General features: G+C 36.9%; 1 protein-coding gene across 4 annotated transcripts in view; it reads left to right on the forward strand.

Moving 5' to 3' along the window:
- Positions 1-27,504, forward strand: part of OMA1 (OMA1 zinc metallopeptidase) — a 73,267-nt gene that overhangs the window by 36,218 nt on the left and 9,545 nt on the right. For all 4 annotated transcript variants that reach the window (XM_060287942.2, XM_030870299.3, XM_030870301.3 and 1 more), the window contains exon 8: positions 10,045-10,194. In XM_060287942.2, the coding sequence (XP_060143925.1) occupies positions 10,045-10,194 (150 nt within the window). The remainder of the gene's footprint in view (positions 1-10,044; positions 10,195-27,504) is intronic.

The raw sequence follows: 27,504 nt of genomic DNA on the forward strand, positions 1-27,504 counted from the left end.
AGTCTTGTCCTGTCTGTTGTCTATTACTTGAAAACGTGTGCCTTTTAGATTCATTCCATTTTATGGTTATTCATTTGGGGAGGACAGGTCCAGTACTAGTTACTTTGGTGGATGGAAGTGTAAATCCCCAAATTTGTGATTCGTGATTTTCTGTCCGTATTTTGTAAGAAGGCATTAAACTTTTCAGAAGCTCTGTATGCAAAAGTTGGGATAGTGGACTTCACTGTAAGGTTATATAGCTCTTTCTTTGGGAATTTCCATATGGAATTTATATATATATATATATGTCTTTTCTCTGTGGCTATTCAGGTGTCTTTGCAGAAGAATCTTATAAATTGTTTAGGAGTTGAGCCGGGAGGGGAGGTGGGCGTTTTCTCGTTCACTGTGGAGACTTTTACTTAATTCTCTACTTGAGTCTTTTTATGTCAACCCTTCTCTCCTGGATGCCAAGTGCTGAACCGTTCTGGAGTTCCTGCGGCGTGGGGCTGTTGGTCAGCTGCCGTGGAAGCAATAATAGCCTAGTGATAATGAGTGAGCTCTGGGGCCAGAATTCCTAAGCTTGAAAGTCTGCTTTGCCAGAGACAGTACTAGCTCTGTGATCTTGGGCAAGTTATCTTCCCCTTCTGTACTTCAGTTTTCCTTATCAGTATGAAAGGAACAATAATAGGACCTAGATCACAGAGTTAATACAGTTAAGGTCCTAAGAGCGTGAATCTTCTAATTATTTATATTCAAATGTCTGCTGTTATTTTCTCTTTCTATTTCACAAGTATCTCAAACCTGATATATTCAATGTTAAATCCTTGATTTCTCCTCACACCTATTTCTCTTCTAGTCTTCCTTTCCCCCAGATTATACCACCGTCTATTCAGTTGCTTTTGGAAAAAATCTGGAGTCCTCCTTAGTACTTCCCTCTTCTTTATCATTTGCATGTAATCTTTCACCAAGTCCTGGTTGTTCTATCTATAAAATATATCTTACTATGTTTCCATTTCCGCTGTCAGCGTCTGCACAGCCTCCTTATAGCTTTCATTGACTCCAATCATACTCACCTGCATTCTGTTCTCCCGCATGCCACAAATAAGAGGCAGGTTCAGTGAGCTAGGATGCTCACTTTCTCAAGGTAAGACTTAGATGGTCATTGGCCAGCATTTCCACCAGATTCTTCAGTTTCTGGGCTGAATAACCTCCTACTTCTGACTGGCACATTCTCTTTCCTATTTGTTAATACAAGCAAGTAGAAGACAGATCTTTGAGGCCCAGATGTCACTCTCTTTAAGTGATGTACATAGCTTTTCTCTGACCTATTGGGTTAATTTTCATTTATTAGATCAACATATTTAGTGTGTACCTATCATTTACTACAATGTAGGGATACACAATAGTTACATAAGTGGTAATTAGCCTGGTGAAGATGTTGACGGGTGTGTTTTTGGCATGGCAGGCAGCATGTTCAAAGGCAACAGAAATGATGGTCTAGTCCAAGGGTTGAAAATTCTGTATGGCTAAAATGTAGGTAGTATTCAAGAGCACCAGTGTCAAGAGATAAAACTGAAAAGTAGGTAGAGACTTCTCGTTAGCAATTTTAGGATTTTATACCTTATCCAGCATGACGGTCGGGACCTTGGACTCCAGAGTCAGACCTGTGGTTTGAGCTCTTGTCTCCTCGACATGAGTAGGTAAATCCTTTAACCTCTTCAAGTCTATTTTCTACTCTGAAAAATAGCAATAATGATCACATTTACCTCAAAGGTTAATTTGAACATCCTGAATTTGATTCTTATTTGTGGCTTGTGTCCTCTTTTTGGACACTGGTGCATCAGACTCTTTTGACTTCTTGCCATTTAATATTCAGATCACATAATTCTCTTATTCCTAATTCTATCCTTATTAGGCAACCGTCTGATTATAGTCTGGCTTCCTTTGTACCATGCCTACGAGGGAGAGAACATGCTGACTTGAGGACACAAATGCCCTGTGCCCTTGTAGTTTGGGCAGTTATAGTTACTGCTGTAAACTAGTAAGTTGGCATTCTTATTTTATGTCAATCTTGTGAGCTTGATTAAGGGGAACTGTTCCTGAGAGATGGATCTATTGGTCATGTGCTGTCCCACTGGTTTATGAGATTTTAAGGCCAAGAGCTAAACAATATGGAAAATTCATTAAAATCAAGTTACTCTGAGGCCTCTTTCAAAATATACAGCTTGCCTCCTCTAGAGATACTCTATATCTGCTCTGCTGTTGGCTGTGAGTTTATTTTGTATCTTTACATTTTTATAGTTGTAGTTTTAAATTTTCATTTATGAGATATTTTATCATTACATAAATAATCAGAATGAAAAATATAGTTATAAAAACTGGTAGGACTGAGGTGTCCCAAGTGCAGAATAACAGCTAGCTGTCCAGTTATCAGCTGACAAAAAGGTGTCCCGTGAAGTATTTGATTTTGTTGTGTGTGTATTCATTTGTCACTGTAAAGAGAATTTGACACTTTACAGTCATTTACAGAAATGACTTTTGTTGATTTGATTTCACAGAAAACTATAATTTTGAATATCTGTTTCTTAAAGATGAGAAAGAAAACTAATTTTCTTTTAGTGGTCCTACGCTTAGTGCCTCTTAGGGCACTGTATATGATTGTTATTGATTGTCACAGTGACTGGGAGGTAGGATTACTGGTGTTTAATGGGCATGGAGGGGGCAGGGATATTAAATATACTATGGTGGCCTGGAGAGCTCTGCAGAGAGAGGAGTCTAGCCCCAAAAGCTTGTAAGTGCCCCTCTTGAGATACATAGCTGGGTTATTTCTTCAAGTAACCTGAATAACTATGCAGGTAGCACCATCTAGTGAGAGAAATAGGTAATAAGCAAAATCTACTTTCATCATAGAATAAGAGAAAATTCAAAATTCTAAATTTTCTGTAAAATAATAGGTTATAGAATCACAGACTTTTAGAGCAGGAAGGAAAATTGGAGATCATCTGATCCACCTTCTCCTTTTACAGATTAGGAAATTAGGTTCCAAAGAGTTGCAGTGATTTGTCTGATAACATACAGCTAGTTAGTAGCAAAAGCCAGGGCTAGAATTCAGGTCTCCGAGTTTTCCAGGTTAGTAATCTGAGCCTTCTTCATAGCAAACTATCTTTGTGTTCTATTTGGGTTAATATCTTAGGTTCTTTTTCAGTGATTCATTTAAGAAAGAAAAAATAATAAATGAGAACATTTCACTTACTAGGTGTGTTATGAAGTAAACTTTCATAATGCAAATATTATGCATTACATCTCATTTTGAACCTAATTGTTCCACCTAGAGAAATGAGACAAGCTTTTGTGTTTAATTTTTTTAGTTGCTGTGATTTCAGCACTAGTATTGAATCTTATGATAAAACTTCAGGATAGAGAAAAAAAATAAATACATGAAATTTATTAAAATTATGTTGATGATGAACTGACATGTTGGAAATCAAAAGATGCAGAAAATTTTAAAATGAAATGAATTATAAAATAATGGCAGTCTCATTTTTCCTCTTTGTTAGGGTACATAAAATAGTTTTGATAAGTCAAAGTTTTTTCTTTCTTTTTAAATAAGAGAGATTGGCATATATTGAGGATGGTTTAGCTGTAACCATCCCAAGACTATATCACATTTAGTTGGAAAAGAGCTTTTTTAAATTATTGACTAGAAAAATACTGTTTAGACAAGAAGTGGGTTATTAGGTAAAGTGAGCTTTACCAGGCAATGTCATCTATCAGCAGTATTGGGAAAATGAACCTGTTAAAGTGAGAGACTGAAATAAACTAGTTCCCTGGTAGATGATGATGACAGTGATGACAGTAGTGCTGATAACAGTGATGATGATTTTGACAACAATGATAATAGTTATCATTTCTTCATGTGCTGCACATGCTCTGAGTGTTTTAAATGTGCTAACTCTCTTAATCTTCATAGCAGCCCTGTGAAGTTTAGGTTCGTTTTTACGTATGAAACTGCGGGATAGAGAAAGCAAGTAACTTGTCAAAGGGCTCACATATAGTAAAGTTTTCCCCTTCTATTTCTGAAATGGAACTTTTTATCATACTTTAACCTGTTAGGAACAATTTTGGCCATCTGCAGTATTGCCCCTAAGATGACCATTTCTCTATCTGTTTTAGTTCCTTTAAGTCTAATTTTAAAATAGCCTCAGAGTATTCTTCTACATCTAGGAGTCCAGTTACCCTTCTCCCACAGTCCTTTGTAGTATTATTTCAGATGGCTATTTTATTTACCACATGTCTACATGGAATAGAGGAGAGAATGCCAGAATGACTGGGACGAGTGTAGGGTGTTAATGCCATTCCAAAAAAAATTCAGGACTGCTAGTGTCAGAATTTACCTCTTGGAGAGGGTCGTGGCTGGCGTGAGTTTGGTTGGAGAGTCTAGGTGAATAGAGAGAGCACAATTCAGAGACACTTTTCTTCTTTGTACTTCTAATGAAAATTTTGGCTACAGGTAGGGTGTACTAGGTCTAGGTCTAATCATATATTTCTCTCTAATATTGTTTTGACCTTGGGAAGTGTTCAGATTATAAGAATAGCTCTTATACTATTGTACTCTTATGAATATGAGTTTTTAGTTGAATAGTAGCAACTTGTCAATTAATATATCCCCTAATGCACATTCTTGCATATTGATATTATAGGCTAAATTAACTAAATCCTTCTTTAGTTGTAAATTCATGACATAATCACTTATGATCGTATTGAGGATCCTGCAATAACCATAGGCCTGTGGTTGCTCACCAGGGGAAAAGAAGAGTAAAAATAGTGTCTACTATGTTCTAGATTCTGGGCTTGGTGCTTTACAAGAGTTACCACATTTAATCCCAATGATCCACTGCTTTAATTTCATTTTTACAGATAAATTTGAGACTCCTGCAGACTAAATTATTGGCCCAAGTTCACACACTCTGGAATCGGTCTCCTTGGGTTCAAATTGTAGCTCTGTCACTTACTGGCTGTGTTACCTTAGCAAATTATTTGACCTCTGTGGGCCTTGGTTTCTTTGATCTATAAAATGAGCATAATTATAGGATTTACTGCATGAGGTTGTTACGATTAAATGAGTTAATATAATGAATTAATATCTGTAACATAGTATCATGTAAGTGATTATTATTTAAATAAAATAAATAACTGGTATTTTGAACCCAGTCTTTCTGGTTCTAACACCCAGTCTCTTCCCATTACCCCAGCATAATGTCTCAAAAAGTATTCCAGGACCAATGTATTTTACTAAAACATATTTTATGTTTCTTTTGAACAGCTGTGGCCATTACTAGTTCTCTTTTAAAAAGGAAATGTCTAGAAAGTCTCATTCTTTCTGTCTTTATGTACTTACAGACACTTGATAAACACAAATTCCTTACTTTACCATAATTTTTACTGAGGCAAGTGAGTTATGCTTGTGATAGGCTAAATATTTATTTTTAAAATATTTGTATTTTGATCTATAATTATCACTTTTTTCTTTTTTTATTGTGGTAAGAACATTTAACATGAGCTCTACCCTCCTAACAAATTTTTAGGTATATAATACATTACTGTTAACTATAGCCATGATGTTGTACAGCAGATCTGTAGAATTTATTTATCTTGCATAACTGAAAATTTATGCCTGTTGAATAGGAACTTCCCATTTCTCCTTACGCCTAGCTCCTGGCAACCACCATCTACCCTCTGCTTCTGTGAGTTTGACTGTTTTAAATACCTCATTCATATAAGTGGAATTGTGTAGTATTTGTCCTTCTGTGACTGGTTTATTTCACTTACTGTTTTTTTTTAATTTTATTTTTAATACAGTAGGTTCTTATTAGTTATCTATTTTATACATATTTATGTATATATGTCAATCCCAATCTCGCAATTCATCCCCCCACCCCCCTCTATCCCCCATGCTTTCCCGCCTTGGTGTCCATACGTTTGTTCTCTACATCTGTGTCTCTATTTCTGCCCTGCAAACTGGTTCATCTGTACCATTTTTCTAGGTTCCACATATATTATGCGTTAATACACGATATTTGTTTTTCTCTTTCTGACTAACTTCACTCTCTATGACAGTGTCTAGATCCATCCATGTCTCTACAAATGACCCAACTTCGTTCCTTTTTATGGCTGAGTAATATTCCATTATATATGTGTGCCACATCTTCTTTATCCATTCATCTGTTGATGGACACTTCGGTTGCTTCCATGTCCTGGCTGTTGTAAATAGAGCTGCAATGAACATTTTGGTACATGACTCTTTTTGAATTATGGTTTTCTCAGGGTATATGCCCAGTAGTGGGATTGCTGGGTCGTATGGTAGTTCTATTTTTAGTTTTTTAAGGAACCTCCATACTGTTCTCCATAGTGGCTGTATTAATTTACATTCCCACCAACAGTGCAAGAGGGTTCCCTTTTCTCCACACCGTCTCCAGCATTTATTATTTGTAGATTTTTTGATGATGGCCATTCTGAACAGTGTGAGATGGTATCTCATTGTAGTTTTGATTTGCATTTCTCTAATGATTAATGATGTTGAGCATTCTTTCATGTGTCTGTTGGGATCATATGGTTTTTATTCTCCACAATTTGTTGATGTAGTGTATCACATTGACTGATGTGTGGATATTGAAAAATCCTTGCATCCCTGGGATAAATCCCACTTGATCATGGTGTATGATACTTCTAATGTATTGTAGGGTTCAGTTTGCTAGTATTCTGTTGAGGATTTTTGTGTCTATGTTCATCAGTGATATTCATCTGTAATTTTCTTTCTTTTTGATATCTTTGGTTTTGGTATCAGGGTGTGGTGGCCTTGTAGAATGAGCTTAGGAGTGCTCCTCCCTCTGCAATTTTTTGGAAGAATTTGAGAAGGATAGGTGTTAGCTCTTCTGTAAATGTTTGATAGAATTCACCTGTGAAGCCATCTGGTCCTGCACTTTTTGTTTGTTGGAAGATCTTTAATTACAGTTTCAATTTCATTACTTGTGATTGGTCTGTTTATATTTTCTAATTCTTCCTGGTTCAGTCTTGGAAAGTTGTACCTTTCCAAGAATTTATCCATTTCTTCCAGGTTGTCCATTTTATTGGCATATAGTTGCTTGTACTAGTCTCTTATGATCCCTTGTATTTCTGTGGTGTCAGTTGTAAATTTCTCCTTTTTCATTTGTAATTTTATTGATTTGAGTCCTCTCCCTTTTTTTCTTGATGAGTCTGGCTAAAGGTTTATCAATTTTGTTTATCTTTTCAAAGAACCAGTTCTTAGTTTCATTGATCTTTTCTATGTTTTATTTTTAGTCTCTATTTTATTTATTTCTGCTCTGATGTTTATGATTTCTTCCCTTCTACTAACTTTGTTTTTTTTTTTTTTTAAGAATTCAAATTTATTTATTTATTTAACGTTTGGCAGTCTGTTTTTTTCCCCAAACAGAAAGTCACAAAAATTATAATCATCCTCATCAGTTCACTCAATCCCATGTAATTAATTTTTTTTCATCTTGATCTTTTGTTAGCACTTTTATGAATTCATCAGTTTTCCATTAACTTTGGGTTTTGTTTATTCTTCTTCCTCTAGTTTCTTTAGGTGTAAGGTTAGGTTGTTTATTTGAGACTTTTCTTGTTTCCTGAGGTAAGAGTGTATCACTATAAACTTCCCTTTTAGAGCTGCTTTTGCTGTGTCCCATAGGTTTTGGATCATCGTGTTTTCATTTTCATTTGTCTCCAGGTATTTTTTTATTTCCTCTTTGATTTCTTCAGTGATCCATTGGTTGTTTAGTAGCATATTATTTAGCCTCCACTAAACAATATACTTTTAAACAACCAATGAATTCAAAGAAGAAATCCCAAGGGAAGTTAATAAATACTAGAGATGAATGAAAATGAAAACATAATATACCAAAAGTTATAGGACACAGTAAAAGCAGTAGTAAGGGTGACTAGTAATTAGATTGAGAATCAGTAATCAAAATCTTCCAGCAGAGCAAAGTCCTGGATCTGACAGCATCACCAGTGAATTCTACCAAGCATTTAAAGAAGAATTAATACCAGTCCTTCTCAAACTTTCCCATAAGACTGAAGAGGAGGGAACACTTCCTAACTCATTCTGTGAAACCAGTATAATTCTAATACCAAATCCAGACAAAGACACTACAAGAAAAGAAAGCTACTGACCAATATCCCTTAAGGACATTGATGTAAAAACTCTCAACAGAATACTAGCAAATATAATTCAGCAGCCTATTGAAAGGATTATACACCATGGCCAAATGAGATTTATCCCTGGAATGCAAGAATGGTTCAACATATAAAAATTAATCAAAGTGATATGCTGTATCAACAAAATGAAGGAAGAAAGCCACATGATTATCTTAATTGATACAGAAAAAGCATTTGGCAAAATTCAACACCGTTTCATGGTAAGGAACATGCAACAAAATAGAGGTAAGGAGAAAACTCCATCACTGCAATAAAAACCATATATGAAAAGCCCACAGCAGCAAAGACTGAAAGCTTTTCCTTTAAGATAGTGAACAAGGCAAGAATGCGCACTTTCACTTCTATTCAACAAAGTACTGGAAGTTTCTAGTCAGCAAGAAAAAGAAATAAAAAGCATCCAAATTTTAAAAGAAGAAGTAAAATTATCTCTCTTTGGAGATGATATGATCATGTATGTAGAAAATCCTAAAGACTCTACCAAAAAAGTTGTTTAAACCAGTAAACAAATTTAGCAAAGTAGCGGAATATAAAGTCAGCACACAAAAATCAGTTGTATTTCTATACATGAACAGTGAACAATCTGAAAAGGAAACTACAAAAATAATTCCATTTACAGTAGCGTCCACAAGAATAAAAGACTTGGGAATTAACCAAGGAGGTGACAGGCTCGTATGGTGAAAACTACAAAACATTTCTGAAACAACTTACAGAAGACATAAATGAATGGACAAACATCCTGTGTTTATGGTTTGTAAACTTAATATTGTTAAAATGTCAGTACCCAAAACAATCTACAAATTCAATGTAACCCCTATCAAAGTTCCAATGACTTCTTTTTTGCAGAAATAGCAAAACCCATCCTAAAGTACATATGCAATCTTAAGGGACCTGAATAGCCAAAACAATCTTTTTCAAAGAACAAAACTTAGAAGGCTCACACGTCCTGATTTCAAAACTAACTACAAATTTGTAGTAATCAAAGCAATGTGATATTAGCATGAAAGGCATATAGACTAATAGAATAGAATAGGTAGCCCAGAAATAAACCCTCACACATATGGTCAAATCATTTTTTTGTTGAGGGTGGAAAATGGGTAAAGGACAATCTTTTCAGGAAATAGTGCTTGGGAAAGCAGGATATCCACATACAAAAGAGAGAATATGGACCCTTACATAGCACCATATACAGAAAATAACTCAAAATTTTTTAAGGACCTGAGTGTAAGACCCAAAACAATAAGGCTGTTAGAAAAAAGCATAGGGCAGAAGCTTCACAACATTGGTTTTGTAATGATTTCTTAGCTGTGACTCCCTAAGGTGCAGTTGACCGAAGAAAAAATGGACAAATTGGCCTTCATGAAAAAAGAAAAAAATTTGCATCAAAAGACACCATCCACAGAGTAAAAAGAGACAACTCACAGAATGGGAGGAAATATTTGCAAATCATATATCTGATAAGGGATTAATATCTGAATATATAGAGAACTTCTAAAACTCAACAACAACAAAATCCTGATTCAAAAATGGGCAAAACTGTCTTTCTTTATATTTATTTGAGGTCTTTTCCTAATTATTCTAGTGGTATAGATGAAGAGTAAAATTTCTTTAGTACAATTTAATAGCAGATTAGACTTCAAAATCTTTATATGAAGTTTTTTTTTGAGTTTTTTTTAAAGCAATGAGCATATTCTACTTTTATTAAAATGATAATGGAAAATATTTTTAAAACATGTAATGACATAAAGGTAAATTTAAAATAATGTCCTCATAACTAAACTTACTTTGTGCTTTTATTAATTTTGATTTTAGGCTTGTGTGGACGTCAGAGCCAGTTCAGTGTTTTGGCAACAGATGGAATTTGCAGAAAGCCTCCATGGTCTTCCCAAGTTGCCAGAATGGTTATCTACACACCCTTCTCATGGAAATCGAGCTGAGCACTTGGATAGACTCATACCTCAGGTAAGCTAACACTGCGTAAGGCAAGACATTATTTTTATTGTATCATTTATTTTTAATACTTTACTTCTTGTGCTTAGAAAAAGAGCACTAGAAAAGAAATCGTTTGTATTAGTTTGCTTTCTGCTAATTCTGCTAAAAACATAGAATAAATAATCACCTATTTTGATTACCATCAGTTTTCAAAGGATTTGACTGAAAAGTAAAATCCTGCTAGTCCGCAAGTCTTAGTGAATGAATTGGTGTGTATAGTTGACTTTTCTTTTCTTTTTTTTTTACATCTTTATTGGAGTATATTCCTTTACAATGGTGTGTTAGTTTCTGCTTTTTTTTTTTTTTTTGCGGTACACGGGCCTCTCACTGTTGCGGCCTCTCCCGTTGCGGAGCACAGGCTCCAGACGTGCAGGCTCAGCGGCCATGGCTCACGGGCCCAGCCGCTCCGTGGCATGTGTGATCTTCCCAGACCGGGACACAACTTCCAGCAGGCGGACTCTCAACCGCTGCGCCACCAGGGAAGCCCTAGTTTCTGCTTTATAACAAAGTGAATCAGTTATACATATACATATGTTCCCATATCTCTTCCCTCTTGCGTCTCCCTCCCTCCCACCCTCCCTATCCCACCCCTCCAGGCGGTCACAAAGCACCGAGCTGATCTCCCTGTGCTATGCGGCTGCTTCCCACTAGCTATCTACCTTATGTTTGGTAGTGTATATATGTCCATGCCACTCTCTCACTTTGTCACAGCTTACCCTTCCCCCTCCCTATATCCTCAAGTCCATTCTCTAGTAGGTGTGTGTCTTTATTCCCATCTTACCCCTAGGTTCTTCATGACCATTTTTTTTTCCTTAGATTCCATATATACGTGTTAGCATACGGTATTTGTTTTTCTCTTTCTGACTTACTTCACTCTGTATGACAGACTCTAGGTCCATCCACCTCACTACAAACAACTCAATTTTGTTTCTTTTCATGGCTGAGTAATATTCCATTATATATATGTGCCACATCTTCTTTATCCATTCATCCGGTGATGGACACTTAGGTTGTTTCCATCTCCTGGCTATTGTAAATAGAGCTGCAATGAACATTTTCGTTTATGACTCTTTTTGAATTATGGTTTTCTCAGGATATATGCCCAATAGTGGGATTGCTGGGTCACATGGTAGTTCTATTTGTAGTTTTTTAAGGAACCTCCATACTGATTTCCATAGTGGCTGTATCAATTTACATTCCCAACAGCAGTGCAAGAGTGTTCCCTTTTCTCCACACCCTCTCCAGCATTTATTGTTTCTAGATTTTTTCATGATGGCCCTTCTGACTGGTAAGAGATGATACCTCATTGTAGTTTTGATTTGCATTTCTCTAATGATTAATGATGTTGTGCATTCTTTCATGTGTTTGTTGGCAATCTGTATATCTTCTTTGGAGAAATGTCTGTTTAGGTCTTCGGCCCATTTTTGGATTGGGTTGTTTGTTTTTTTGTTATTCAGCTGCATGAGCTGCTTGTAAATTTTGGAGATTAATCCTTTGTCAGTTGCTTCATTTGAAAATATTTTCTCCCATTCTGAGGGTTGTCTTTTGGTCTTGTTTATGGTTTCCTTTGCTGTGCAAAAGCTTTGAAGCTTCATTAGGTCCCATTTGTTTATTTTTATTTTTATTTCCATTTCTCTAGGAGGTGGGTCAAAAAGGATCTTGCTGTGATTTATGTCATAGAGTGTTCTGCCTATGTTTTCCTCCAAGAGTTTGATTGTTTCTGGCCTTACATTTAGAACTTTAATCCATTTTGAGCTTATTTTTGTGTATGGTGTTAGGGAGTGGTCTAATCTCATACTTTTACATGTACCTGTTCAGTTTTCCCAGCACCACTTATTGAAGAGGCTGTCTTCTCCACTGTATATTCTTGCCTCCTTTATCAAAGATAAGGTGACCATATGTGCGTGGGTTTATCTCTGGGCTTTCTATCCTGTTCCATTGATCTATATTTCTGTTTTTGTGCTAGTATCATACTGTCTTGATCACTGTAGCTTTGTAGTAGAGTCTGAAGTCAGGGAGCCTGATTCCTCCAGCTCCGTGTTTCTTTCTCAAGATTGCTTTGGCTATTCGGGGTCTTTTGTGTTTCCATACAAATTGTGAAATTTTATGTGCTAGTTCTGTGAAAAATGCCATTGGTAGTTTGATAGGGATTGCATTGAATCTGTAGATTGCTTTGGGTAGTAGAGTCATTTTCACAATGTTGATTCTTCCAATCCAAGAACATCGTATATCTCTCCATTATTTGTATCATCTTTAATTTCTTCCATCAGTGTCTTATAATTTTCTGCATACAGGTCTTTTGTCTCCTTAGGTAGGTTTATTCCTAGATAATTTATTCTTTTTGTTGCCATGGTAAATGGAGTGTTTTCTTAATTTCATTTTCAGATTTTTCGTCATTAGTATATAGGAATGCCAGAGATTTCAGTGCATTAATTTTGTATCCTGCTACTTTACCAGATTCATTGATTAGCTCTAGTAGTTTTCTGGTAGCATCTTTGGGATTCTCTATGTATAGTATCATGTCATCTGCAAACAGTGACAGCTTTACTTCTTCTTTTCCGATTTGTATTCCTTTTATTTTTTTTTCTTCTCTGATTTCTGTGGCTGAAACTTCCAAAACTATGTTGAATAAGAGTGGTGAGAGTGGGCAACCTTGTCTTGTTCCTGATCTGAGTGGAAATCGTTTCAGTTTTTCACCATTGAGGACGATGTTGGCTGTGGGTTTGTCATATATGGCCTGCCTACTTTCTGCAGGGTTTTTATCATAAATAGGTGTTGAATTTTGTCGAAAGGTTTCTCTGCATCTATTGAGATGATCATAGGGTTTTTCTCCTTCAATTTGTTAATATGGTGTATCACGTTGATTGATTTGCATATATTGAAGAATCCTTGTATTCCTGGAATAAACCCCACATGATCATAGTGTATGATCCTTTTAATGTGCTGTTGGATTCTGTTTGCAAGTATTTTGTTGAGGATTTTCGCATCTATGTTCATCAGTGATATTGGCCTGTAGTTTTCTTTCTTTGTGACATCTTTGTCTTGTTTTGGTATCAGGGTGATGATGGCCTTGTAGAATGAGCTTGGGAGCGAGTGTTCCTCCCTCTGCTATATTTTGGAAGAGTTTGAGAAGTATAGGTGCTAACTCTTCTCTAAATGTTTGATAGAATTCGCCTGTGAAGCCATCTGGTCCTGGGCTTTTGTTTGTTGGAAGATTTTTAATCACAGTCTCAATTTCAGTGCTTGTGATTGGTCTGTTCATATTTTCTATTTCTTCCTGATTCAGTCTTGGCAGGTCATGCATTTCTAAGAATTTGTCCATTTCTTCCAGGTTGTCCATTTTTATTGGTATAGAGTTGCTTGTAGTAATCTCTCATGATCTTTTGTATTTCTGCAGTGAAAGTTGTCACTTCTCCTTCTTCATTTCTATTTCTATTGATTTGAGTCTTCTCCCTTTTTTTCTTGATGAGTCTGGCTAATGGATTGTTAATTTTGTTTGTCTTCTCAAAGAACCAGCTTTTAGTTTGATTGATCTTTGCTATCATTTCCTTCATTTCTTTTTCATTTATTTCTGATCTGATCTTTATGATTTCTTTCCTTCTGCTAACTTTGGTGGTTTTTTTGGTCTTCTTTCTCTAATAGCTTTAGGTGCAATGTTAGGTTGTTTATTTGAGATATTTCCTGTTTCTTAAGGTAGGATTGTATTGCTATAAACTTCCTTCTTATAACTGCTTTTGCTGCATCCCATAGGTTTTGGGTCATCGTGTCTCCATTTTCATTTGTTTCTAGGTATTTTTTGATTTCCTCTTTGATTTCTATAGTGATCACTTCGTTACTAAGTAGTGTATTGTTTAGCCTCCATGTCTTTGTATTTTTTACAGATCTTTTCCTGTAATTGATATCTAGTCTCATAGCGTTGTGGTCGGAAAAGATACTTGATACAATTTCGATTTTCTTAAATTTACCAAGGCTTGATTTGTGACCCAAGATATGATCTATCCTGGAGAATGTCCCATGAGCACTTGAGAAAAATGTGTATTCTGTTGTTTTTGGATGGAATGTCCTATAAATATCAATTAAGTCCATCTTGTTTAGTGTATCATTTAAAGCTTGTGTTTCCTTATTTATTTTCATTTTGGATGATCTGTCCATTGGTGAAAGTGGGGTGTTAAAGTCCCCTACTATGAATGTGTTACTGTCGATTTCCCCTTTTATGGCTGTTAGTATTTGCCTTATGTATTGAGATGCTCCTGTGTTGGGTGCATAAATATTTACAATTGTTATATCTTCTTCTTGGATTGATCCCTTAGTCATTATGTAGTGTCCTTCTTTGTCTCTTGTAATAGTCTTTATTTTAAAGTCTATTTTGTCTGATATGAGAATTGCTACTCCAGCTTTCTTCTGATTTCCATTTGCATGGAATATCATTTTCCATCCCCTCACTTTCAGTCTGTATGTGTCTCTAGGTCTGAAGTGGGTCTCTTGTAGACAGTATATATATGGGTCTTGTTTTTGTATCCATTCAGTCAATCTGTGTCTTTTGGTGGGAGCATTTAATCCATTTACATTTAAGGTAATTATCGATAATGTATGTTCCTATTCCCATTTTCTTAATTGTTTTGGGTTTGTTATTGTAGGTCTTTTCCTTCTCTTGTGTTTCTTGCCTAGAGAAGTTCCTTTAGCATTTGTTTTAAAGCTGGTTTGGTGGTGCTGAACTCTCTCAGCTTTTGTTTGTCTGTAAGGGTTTTAATTTCTCCATCAAATCTGAATGAGATCCTTGCTGGGTAGAGTAGTCTTGGGTGTAGGCTTTTCTCCTTCATCACTTTAAATATGTCCTGCCAGTCCCTTCTGGCTTGCAGAGTTTCTGCTGAAAGATCAGCTGTTAACCTTATGGGGATTCCCTTGTGTGTTATTTGTTGTTTTTCCCTTGCTGCTTTTAGTATGTTTTCTTTGTATTTTATTTTTGATAGTTTGATTAATATGTGTCCTGGTGTGTTTCTCCTTGGATTTATCCTGTATGGGACTCTCTGTGCTTCCTGGACTTGAGTAACTATTTCCTTTCCCATATTAGGGAAGTTTTCAACTGTAATCTCTTCAAATATTTTCTCAGTCCCTTTCTTTTTCTCTTCTTCTTCTGGGACCCCTATAACTTGAATGTTGGTGCGTTTTATGTTGTCCCAGAGGTCTCTGAGACTGTCCTCAGTTCTTTTCATTCTTTTTTCTTTATTCTGCTCTGCAGTAGTTATTTCCACTATTTTATCTTCCAGGTCACTTATCCGTCCTTCTGCCTCAGTTGTTCTGCTATTGATCCCTTCTAGAGTATTTTTAATTTCATTTATTGTGTTTTTCATCATTGCTTGTTTCCTCTTTAGTTCTTCTAGGTCCTTGTTAAATGTTTCTTGCATTTTGTCTATTCTATTTCCAAGATTTTGGATCATCTTTACTCTCAGTATTCTGAATTCTTTTTCATGTAGACTGCCTATTTCCTCTTCATTTGTTAGGTCTGTTGGGTTTTTATCTTGCTCCTTCATCTGCTGTGTGTTTTTCTGTCTTCTCATTTTGCTTATCTTACTGTGTTTGGGGTCTCCTTTTTGCAGGCTGCAGGTTCGTAGTTCCCATTGTTTTTGGTGTCTGTCCCCAGTGGCTAAAGTTGGGTCAGTGGGTTGTGTAGGCTTCCTGGTGGAGGGGACTAGTGCCTGTGTTCTGGTGGATGAGGCTGGATTTTGTCTTTCTGGTGGGCAGGCCCACGTCTGGTGGTGTGTTTTGTGGTGTCTGTGGCCTTATTATGATTTTAGGCAGCCTCTCTGCTAATGGGTGGGGTTGTGTTCCTGTCTTACCAGTTGTTTGGAATAGGGTGTCCAGCACTGTAGCTTGCTGGTCGTTGAGTGAAGCTGGGTGTTGGTGTTGAGATGGAGATCTCTGGGAGATTTTCACCATTTGATGTTATGTGCAGCTGGGAGGTCTCTTGTGGACCAGTGTCCTGAGGTTGGCTCTCTTACCTCAGAAGCACAGCACTGACTCCTGGCTGCAGCACCAAGAGCAATTCATCCACATGGCTCAGAAGAAAAGGGAGAAAAAGAAGAAAGGAAGGAAGGAAGGAAGGAAGAAAGAAAGAAAGAAAGAAAGGAAGGAAGGAAGGAAGGGAGGGAGGAAGGGAGGAAGGAAGAGATAGAGGGAGGGAGGGAGGGAGGAAGGAAGAGAGAAAGAAAGAAATAAAGAGGAAGGAAGGAAGGAAGGAGGAAAGAAAGAAAGAAAGAAAAAGGAAGGAGGGAAGAAAGAAAAAGGAAGGAAGGAAGAGAAAGAAAGAAAGAAAAAGAAAGAAAGAGGATAAAATAAAATAAAAGAAGGTTATTAAAATAAAAAATAATTATTAAGAAAAAAAATTTTTTTAAGAAAAAAAGAAAAAAAAAATGGACGGACAGAACTCTAGGACAAATGGTGAAAGCAAAGCTCTACAGACAAAATCTCACACAGAAGCATACACATACACACTCACAAAAAGAGGAAAAGGGGAAAAAATAATATATCTTGCTCTCAAAGTCCACCTCACCGCCTCAGTTTGGGATGATTCGTTGTCTATTCAAGTATTCCACCGATGCAGGTACATCAAGTTGATTGTGGAGCTTTAATCCGCTGCTCCTGAGGCTGCTGGGCGAGATTTCCCTTTCTCTTCTTTGTTCTCACAGCTCCCGGGGTTCCCCTTTGGATTTGGCTCCGCCTCTGGGTGTAGGTTGCCAGAGGGCGTCTGTTCTTCGCTCAGACAGGAGGGTGTTAAAGGAGTAGCTGATTCGGGGTCTCTGGCTCACTCAGGCCGGGGGGAGGGAGGGGCATGGATGCAGGGCGAGCCTGTGGCTGCAGAGGCCAGCATGACGTTGCGCCAGCCTGAGGCGCGCCGTGCGTTCTCCCGGGGAACTTGTCCCTGGATCACGGGACCCTGGCAGTGGCGGGCTGCACGGGCTCCCGGGAGGGGAGGGGTGGATAGTGACCTGTGCTCGCACACAGGCTTCTTGGTGGTGGCAGCAGCAGCCTTAGCGTCTCATGCCCGTCTCTGGGGTCCGTGCTGATAGCCGTGGCTCGCGCCCGTCTCTGGAGCTCCTTTAAGCAACGCTCTTAATCCCCTCTCCTCTCACACCAGGAAACAAAGAGGGAAGAAAAAGTCTCTTGCCTTTTCGGCAGGTCCAGACTTTTCCCCAGACTCCCTCCCGGCTAGCCGTGGTGCACTAACCCCCTGCAGGCTATGTTCTCTCCGCCAACCCCAGTCCTCTCCCTGCGCTCCGACCGAAGCCCAAGCCTCAGCTCCCAGCCCCGCCCGCCCCAACAGGTGAGCAGACAAGCCTCTCGGGCTGGTGAGTGCCAGTCGGCACCGATCCTCTGTGCGGGAATCTCTCCGCTTTGCCCCCAGCACCCCTGTTGCTGTGCTCTCCGCCACGGCTCTGAAGCTTCCCCCTCCGCCACCAGCAGTCTTCGCTCGCGAAGGGGCTTCCTAGTGTGTGGAAACCTTTCCTCCTTCACAGTTCCCTCCCACTGGTGCAGGTCCCGTCCCTATCCTTTTGTCTCTGCTTATTCTTTTTCCTTTTGCCCTACCCAGGTACGTGGGGGGTTTCTTGCCTTTTGGGAGGTCTGAGGTCTTCTGCCGGCATGCAGTAGGTGTTCTGTAGGAGCTGTTCCACGTGTAGATGTATTTCTGGTGTATCTGTGGGGAGGCAGGTGATCTCCGTGTCTTACTCTTCCGCCATCTTCCCCCTCACCCCTAGTTGACTTTTCTTGATGGTGAAGCTTTACTCTTTTTAGGTTCATACTTTTTAATTTTAAAAAATTTGGTGAAAGTCTAAAACTCAAGTTGTATTTTTCATCATACTGATCATAATCTTTTCTTAGTGATTTAAGCTTATCATTAAACACACCAGTTAATGAGTTGTACAAAAATTTTGGGTCAACTGGATCTTAATTCCAGTAGTGACACTGGAATTTGTTTTCTTAGGGAAAAAAAAAAATCCTTCATTATTAGTTTGCTTTCTGGTTATTTCTTTTAAGATAGAATCAAGCATGTGCTGTGTGCTCTTCTTTTTCTCTTTTATTTTTGTAGAATTCATTAATGTATCAAGCTGAAGCAGCTTTCTCCCAACTAGTATTCACTATCTTCTAAAAACCTTTTGATTTAACATCAGTCGGAATGTTTTCTGTGCTTTCCACATAGGTACAAAATGAATGTCAGACATCTTTAAGCCAGGCTACATGCTCCCTTCTGTCTCACTGGCATTAAATTTGCTGGTTGGTTATAAAAGCAGAATATTCTTTACCAATTTAAGAATTGGTTTTGGGCTTATTTGCTAAAGGATAACACAACAGATACAGCTGTATTATAAAACTATCTTTAAATATGTCTTCAAATTCAGATGAACAAACATTGACTACCTATTATAGGAAAGATACAAAAGAAATAATACGTGGTCTTGATATTTGCAGATGCTAAGGTAAGTACAAAATGATGCTTAATATATTAAAGAATATGAATTATCTTAAGAAAAGTAGAAATACAGTGGTATACATTTTGAAGGAAGAATAGCCTGCATCTCATTTGGGATAAGAAATTACCATAAGGTGCATTAATTCATTCGTGAATATTTATTCATGTTCATTGCTAATCTACCATTCTGTGTTCTGTTGCTGGGGAATGAGCAAGGAGCAAAACAGTCTCTGTTTTCTTGGAGCTAACTTTCTAGTTAGGTAATGCAAACAATAAACAAGCAAACAGACATACATACAGTATGTCAAGCAGCGATAAGCACATTGCAGAAAAACAAAGCAGGTTAAAGGTAGGAGAGAAGGCTGGGAAGCAGAGAATGTGTACTAGTCATTGTTCGTTTGTCAAGGAAGACCTCACTAAACAGAATCTGGAAAGAAGCAGGGGAGCAAGTCCTGTGGGTATGTGGAAGGAGAATCTTTTAGGCTGAGGAAGCAGCAAATCACAGGACCTGAAGTGAAAGTATGCTTGGTGTGTTCAGGGAATAGCAAGGAAGACATTGGGGCTGAATGTAGTAAGGGAGGGGAGAATGATTGAGGTGTACGGGGGCCAGGCGGTAAAGGGTCGTCTAAACCATTGTAAGAACTTGACTCTTATTTCAAGTGATATGGGAAGCTAAGAGAGGGTTTTGAGCAGAGGAGGGACTTGATCTGACTCAAGTGTTTTATAGTGATAGCTGGAGCTCCTGTGTGGGCTGTAGTGGGGCAAGGATGGAATCAGGAAGACTATTTAATAGGCTCTTGAGATAATCCTGGTAAGAGATTATGGAGGCAGAAGAGAGGGAGAGAAGTGGTCAGATTTTGGATTTATTTTGAAAGGAATAATGACAAGATTTGTTGATACTTTGAGCATACTTTGTGCCTTTTATGAACACTGGGGACAGCCAGACATATCTTCTTGAGACCTATCCTAAATATATTTCATTTATACTCTTAATTTGAAGAAAAAATATGTGAGAAAGAAACAGCAGTGAAATTTACTTGATATAATGTGTAGTAATTATGCGTCTTAAAAGACAACATAGGACTGGGACAATACATGTTTCATTAGTAACTGGTTTGTATTGAAGAGCACTGACTCTGAGAGTCTTCTTAGTGCCATCCAACACCCAGGGACCTCATACTACCCTGGGAGGCTTAACCTATCTCTAAAGCCGTAATAACCACATGGTTTTCTCTTAGAATTTCCTTTCTTTTTTATGTTTGCTTAGTGAAATTCTAAAAATATATGGTTCGCTTAAAATGGATAATAAGTTCTACCCAACTTTTATCTGATGCCTGTCCTAAATTCCAGGTTTTCATTTCATTATCAGATAACTAAGGATCTTTAAAGAAGTAATAAATGTGCTTTGAAAAGTCTTTAAAATAATAATGAATTGATTAGTGAGTATGAAGAAAAATGGTTGGAGAAACTGATATGTTATTTGGAAGCCAATGGCAAAGAAAAAAACTGAGAGATATTTTTCTTCTAAAAATAAACTATGCTAGTTCAGAAACTTAATTTGAAAAACTCATATAATTTCTTGTATTTTCCCCCCAAGTGATAAAATTCAATTTGAAAGTAATAAAGCTCTACTACAATATTGGGAATAATTCAGTGGTTGAAGTGAAACTGATAGTTAAGGCGTGAGTATATTGTTAATTAGAACACATAGTCATAATTCAGAGATTGGAATTCCCTACTATCATAGGTCTAATTTCTGTAATGGAAGAAAGTGATTCCTCAGGCAATATATAGAATTATGTGAGTCTGTGTACTACTAAAGACTTCCTATTTTGAGTTAGATTTTATTTAAGGTTTTTTCCTACTTAAGTGAGGACAATGTTATATTCTACCTAAAGCTCATGTCCTTTGACATTCCTGACAGTATGCCTGAAGTAATGTATACCTCTAAGGCAGTTGGGAATCTAGCACCATAGTACAGAGGTGTCTAGGCCAGAGATGAGGATTTCAGAGTCACCAAAAAAAGGTGATAGTTGAAGCAGTGAGAGCGAGTTCACTTAGGAAATAAGCAAAGAAAATAATCCTAGACAGTTAGCAGTATTAGGTGGATTTCGCATTTAATTGGTAAGAGGAAGACAGAGCCTGTAGTAGATGAGGTCCATAGGAGGAGAAAAGATCAAGAAAATTAGGAAAGATTCTTTGGTCCTCTGAGAATACAAATCTTGGTAACTTTGATTTTTTTTTTAATTTAACTTATTAAAGATTGCATATTTTTATTTTTTTAATGTTCTCCTTGAATATCATCACAGAAGTGTATTATTTCTTACCGTACCATATCAACATTTAAGATGTTTTAAATCTGTATTTTATGCATTCAACAAATATTTATTGATTACTTGTTATGTGCCAGATTGTAGGAATTGTAGGTTCAGTGACAAAATAGACAAAAAACCCTGCCTTAAGGAAGCTTATTCTGTAGTAAAGGGTGACAGACAATGAATAGAATAAACTAGTACTGTACAGAATAAATCACCAATATATTGTATGTTAGTCAGTAATAAGTGTTAGGGAGGAAAATAAAGGAGGAGGAATAGTGTATTATCTTGGGCTGCCATCACAAAATACCATAGACTGGGTAGCTTAAGCAACAGAAATTCATTTCTTCACAGGCTTGAAGGCTAGAAGTACAAGGTCAGGGCTCTGGCTTAAGCAACAGAAATTCACTTTTTCTCAATTCTGAGGGCTGGAAGTCCAATAATAAGGTTATGGCCGGTTCAGTTTCTGGTGAGGTCTCTCTTCCTGGCTTTCAGACAGCTAGCTGCCTTCTCCCTATGTCCCGCTTGGTGGAGACAGTGATTGCAGTAGTGTCTTTTCTTTTTATAAGGGCACTATTCCATCATGAGGGCCACACCCTCATGACCTCATCTAAACATTACCTCCCAAAGGCCCCATCTCTATAAATACTATCACATTGGGAATTAGAGCTTCAACATATGAATTTGGGGAGGACACAGTACATTCCATAGAAGATAGGTAATGTGTGAGCAGAGGTGATCATGGTGCTGGAATAGCTGTTTGAAATGGGGTTGGGAAAAACAGAGCTGGAGGAATCAGGCTCCCTGACTTCAGACCATACTACAGAGCTACAGTGATCAAGACAGTGTGATACTAGCACAAAAACAGAAATATAGATCAATGGAACAGGATAGAAAGCCCAGAGATAAACCCATGAACATATGGTCACCTTATCTTTGATAAAGGAAGCAAGAATACACAATGGAGAAAAGACAGCCTCTTCAATGAGTGCTCCTGGGAAAACTGGACAGTGACATGTAAAAGAATGAAATTAGGACACTCCCTAACACCTTACACAAGAATAAACTCAAAATGGATTAAAGACCTAAATGTAAGGCTAGACACTATAGAACTCTTAGAGGAAAACATAGGCAGAACACTCTGTGACATGAATCACAGCAAGATCCTTTTTGACCCACCTCCTAGAGAAATGGAAATAAAAACAAAAATAAACAAATGGGACCTAATGAAACTTCAAAGCTTTTGCACAGCAAAGGAAACCATAAACAAGACAAAAAGGAACCCTTAGAATGGGAGAAAATATTTTCAAATGAAGCAACTGACAAAGGATTAATCTCCAAAATATACGAGCAGTTCATGCAGCTCAATATCCAAAAAACAAACAACCCAATCCAAAAATGGGCAGAAGACCTAAACAGACATTTCTCCAAGGAAGATACACAGATTGCCAACAAACACATGAAAGGATGCTCAACATCACTAATCATTAGAGAAATGCAAATCAAAACCACAATGAGGTATCACCTCACACCGGTCAGAATGGCCATCATCAAAAAATCTACAAACAAATGCTGGAGAGGGTGTGGAGAAAAGCGAATACTCTTGCACTGTTGGTAGGAATGTAAATTAATACAGCCACTATGGAGAACAGTATGGAGGTTCCTTAAAAAACTAAAAATAGAACTGCCATATGACCCAGCAATCCCACTACTGGGCATATACCCTGAGAAAACCATAATTCAAAAAGAGTCATGTACCACAATGTTCATTGCAGCTCTATTTACAATAACTAGGACATGGAAGCAACCTAGGTGTCCATCGACAGATGAATGGATAAAGAAGATGTGGTACATATATGCAGTGGAATATTACTCAGCCATAAAAAGAAACGAAATTGAGTTATTTGTAGTGAGGTGGATGGACCTAGAGTCTGTCATACAGAGTGAAGTAAGTCAGAAAGAGAAAAACAAATACCGTATGCTAACACATATATATGGAATCTAAAAGAAAAAAAAGGTTCTGAAGAACATAGGGGCAGGACAGGAATAAAAACACAGACGTGTCTTTATTCCCGTCTTACCCCTAGGTTCTTCATGACCTTTTTTTTTTTTTCAGCTCGGTGCTTTGTGATCACCTAGAGGGGTGGGATAGGGAGGGTGGGAGGGAGGGAGACGCAAGAGGGAAGAGATATGGGAACATATGTATATATATATATAACTGATTCACTTTGTTATAAAGCAGAAACTAACAAACCATTGTAAAGCAATTATACTGCAATAAAGATGTTAAAAAAAAAACAGGAAAAAAAAACAAAGAACGCAGGTGTAGAGAATGGACTTGAGGACATGGGGAGGGGGAAGGGTAAGCTGGGACGAAGTGAGAGAGTGGCAGGGACATATATACACTACCAAATGTAAAGTAGATAGCTAGTGGGAAGCGGCTGCATAGCACAGGGAGATCAGCTCGGTGATTTGTGACCACCTGGAGGGGTTGGATAGGGAGGGTGGGAGGGAGATGCAGAGGGAGGAGATATGGGGATATATGTATAGCTGATTCACTTTGTTATACAGCAGAAACTAACACACCATTGTAAAGCAATTATACTCCAATAAAGATGTTAAAAAAAGAAAAAAAGAAATGGGGTTGGGTCAGAGGAGGTTTCACTGGGAAGATGGTATTTGAATGAAGACTTGAAATAAGTGAGAGAGTGAGCCATGTAGCTTCCCAGGAGGAAGAACCTTGCAGGCAGAGGGAATAGTAAGTACAAGTCCCTGAGGCAGTAGTGAGCCTGGTATTTGACGACCAGCAAGGAAATCAGTGTAATTGGATGGGGTAAGCAAGGGAAGGTGGAGGGTGCAAGGCTCTACAGCCCCGCAAAGAAAAAAAAAGACTGGCTTTTGTCAGAGATGGAACACCACTGGAGGGTTTTGAGCTAGGACTAGAGGAGTGACAGGATCTGAATCATGTTTGAAAAGAATGTGATCTACGGCTCCTACAACGCAGTACAATCATATAATTTTGGAATACTTTAGTATAGTATATTGTTCAGAAAATAGACTAGTTCCTTTATTGTTTTGTTTCTAAATCAAGAAAACACCCCCAAATTAGAAAAAAAATGCCCTTTTTTTTTTAAATGTGAATTCTGAGATAAAGCATGTGTAAATGCCTAGTTAAATATAATCCTGTGATCCACTAGCATTTAAAAAGGATAAAAATAGGGTTATAGTAATAATATTATTTGTAGTTAATAATATGATGTGTTATAATTTTATTTACTTGAAATAATCAGTTAAATTTAGGAAACACATGTTCCACATATTCGGTTACCATAACAACTTGGGAGAAAAACTGAAGAACAGATGTTATATCAACCTGTTGATGTTTAATAGTATGACAGTTTTGAAATTATAGTTACAATGTTCAGATTTTAAATTTATATGTATATACCATACGTTGTCCTCGAAAGACCTTATTTAATTTTCCTTCTGTAAGTATCATTATACAATATGAATAGGTGTGAATAAGAGAAACTGTATGATAACCCAGGGTAGAAATTTACTTGAAAGATTTATTTTACAACTGAAAGCATTTATACTGAATTTTGTATTATTTCTTCTCTCACCAACTCTATGCCATCCTTTCCTTGGTGAGGGGGAAGAGGATGGAGAATAATAGAATATGTAGGAAAAATGATTAATTTGGACTTACTAGTTGTCTGGGGTTATGTTATTGTAGTCATAATTTTGAACAGGATTTATTTTTTAACGTTATTAGAACTTGCAATGTCAGCTTTATTTGTAAACTATTTTTTAAATCTTGAGTTTCAACGTTACTACATTTAATATTTAGACATGAGAATCAGTGGCAGACTACAAATGCATTCATTTTAATCTCATTTTATTTCAAATTCTTTAAACTTTAAGGAAGCTGGGGATTTTAACTCGTGTGTAAATCATTCTTACACATTTATAATTGGACAAAGTAAATGCATAAATCATTAATATTATACATCTCATAAGTAGAAAATGTGAGTGTGTTTAACATTGAAGTGAAATGTCGTTGTTGGCCAATGTACACAAACATACACTGTTCACCTTGCAGAATTTCATTTTGTCTGACAAGAAGAGTGTTGAGGAAAAGGCAAATATCATAGCAGCTACTGTAATTGAATTGGCCTCTGAATCATATAAAGCCAGGAAGCCTGACAGTAACATTGTCTAAAACCTTAAAAAAATATTATGGTGCATGTGATGTGTATCTACTTGAGGCTGAAATGAATGGGCTATTAGAAAAAACTTGCTTTTATAGGGAAAGGGGAGAAAAGTAATGATATTTTTAGAAAAATATGTTTAAAATTTGAGGTGATTTTTTCCCTTGAAATGTCTTGGTTTCTTTTTCAAAGGAAGCTTTTAATCTAATTATGAGGCTTCTTTGGCTTTAATTTTTTTTCCTGTCTTTTTTCCTTTTTTGAACTTAATTATTATAGTTTATATTTTTATGCATAAATAATTGCTGTTTTACTTGATATGTAGTACCTAGAAGAATCCTGATATATGCCAGCAGTTGTTTTATAAATATTTCTATTATTACTGGGAATAAATACAGCCATTTCTTAATATCCGATTCTCATATGTTAAGAGTGGTTGATCATAAAATTTTATTTGAAAACTTTTCCATATTACTTTATCATTCCAGAGGATAATTGACCCGTGTCAAAGTGGCCTTAATTTTTAATATCTATTCAAAGTTTTAGTTATTTATACTTAATTAGACCACTTAAAAAATTAGTCAGACTCCAATTTCCATTGCAGTTTATGAAAGGAAATGAGTTAGAGGAGAAAAAAAAAATTTTAAGGTAAAATCATGACTTACACAAATATAAAATGAACCACATCTGAGATTTTATTTAACTTATTATTAATGAGGGAGCCAGTAATATCTTACAACTAGTTCAGATGACTGTACAAGTAGGTGCAAAACTGATGCATTCATAAGGAAATAATCAGTTGCATTTCACCAGACATAGTTCATTTCCTTTTCTGTGGACAAGTATCATTTACATTGTTTTAAGTTTTCTACAACTTACAGAGTGGTAAAATCTCTCTAAAGCCATGAAAGGCTGGGATAATACCAAAGGATGCATTTGACAGGATACCAAATGATCTTCTAATGCCCATTTCAAATTCTTTCACAGTTTTCTCTGTTTTTATTTCCTGTTGTCTTCCAGTAGCCTTTCAAGTTGATACCAAATCGAATCATCCTGTCAGACTAATAATAAACAGAAGTTTTGTCTTGTTATTTTTAAGTAGTCACATAGACATTATCCTTGTATTTTCTGTCTCTTAAAGTGGTAACCTACTATTCTCATTATTTTCTGTTAAATTTGTTTCTAGTGAGCTTTTGCATTGAGATTATTGATGCTAAAATTTCATATCTTTTGAAAAGTATATGCTTAACCTTCAGAAATCAAGGGGAAGAGTTGGAGATTGAGAGGGTGTAAAGAGACTGCTTTCATTTTTCAGAAGAAACATTTAAACCTCTCATGAGCCATTTAGAACTGAAGATGTAGATGTAAAATCAAGAATGAAGTTATAGAAATGCAAAAATGACAGAGGAAAAGGGAAGCTACAGAGGAAAAAGTTTTGTTCTAAAGAAAAATTTTTTCGTTTACCTTTTGATAATAAAAATTTAAAAGCATATGTAAAGATAGAGAATAATTTGAATAATTTAATAAACCCCCGTTTTTCACTTATATTCAGTAGTAGCAACCTTTTTATACACTTGCTTCATCTGCCTTTTCTCTTATTTCTTTCCCCAGAAGTATTTTAATGCAAATCCTAGACATGAGGGCTTTCCCTTCTAATTACTTCAGTATGTATTTTAGAAAGTAGTATCATTCTCTTTCATAATCATACCATTATGATAGCTAAGAAAATCAAGTAATTCTCCTCAACACAGTTAAGTATCCTGTGCATATTCAAATTTCTCTGTCTCAAAATATAGTTTTCTGATTGTTTTGTTCAAATCATAATCCATCAGTATCCATATACAGCATCTGGTTGCTGTGTCCCTTAAGTCTGGCTTTAGAACAGTGCCCCTCCCCCCTGTTTTGTTTGTTTTTAAACATGTTGACGTGTTGAATAGATCTAGTCCCACATTCTAGATTTATCTGATTGCTTCTTGGTGATTTTGACCAACTTGTTTCTCTGTATACCTGTAAGTGAAAGTTACGTTTTTGGCAAGAATATTTTATAGGTTGTGCAACTGTGCTTCATATTGCTTCACATCAGGATTCTCTTAATCTGGCTGCTCCATGTTTAGTGATGTCACGTTTGATCAGGGGCGTTGGATGGTGATGGCCTTAACGCCTCCTTTGGAAATGTGGTTTTCCCCCTTATGACCAGCAAGTGATTGTGGAGTGGTGATTTGGCACTCTGCAAAAGATCCAGTTCTTTAGCAACCTGAGAAGTGTTTTGATTAAGGAAATATCATCCTCC

Source organism: Globicephala melas, chromosome 1, assembly GCF_963455315.2.
Source record: "Globicephala melas chromosome 1, mGloMel1.2, whole genome shotgun sequence".
Taxonomy (NCBI): Eukaryota; Metazoa; Chordata; class Mammalia; order Artiodactyla; family Delphinidae; genus Globicephala; species Globicephala melas.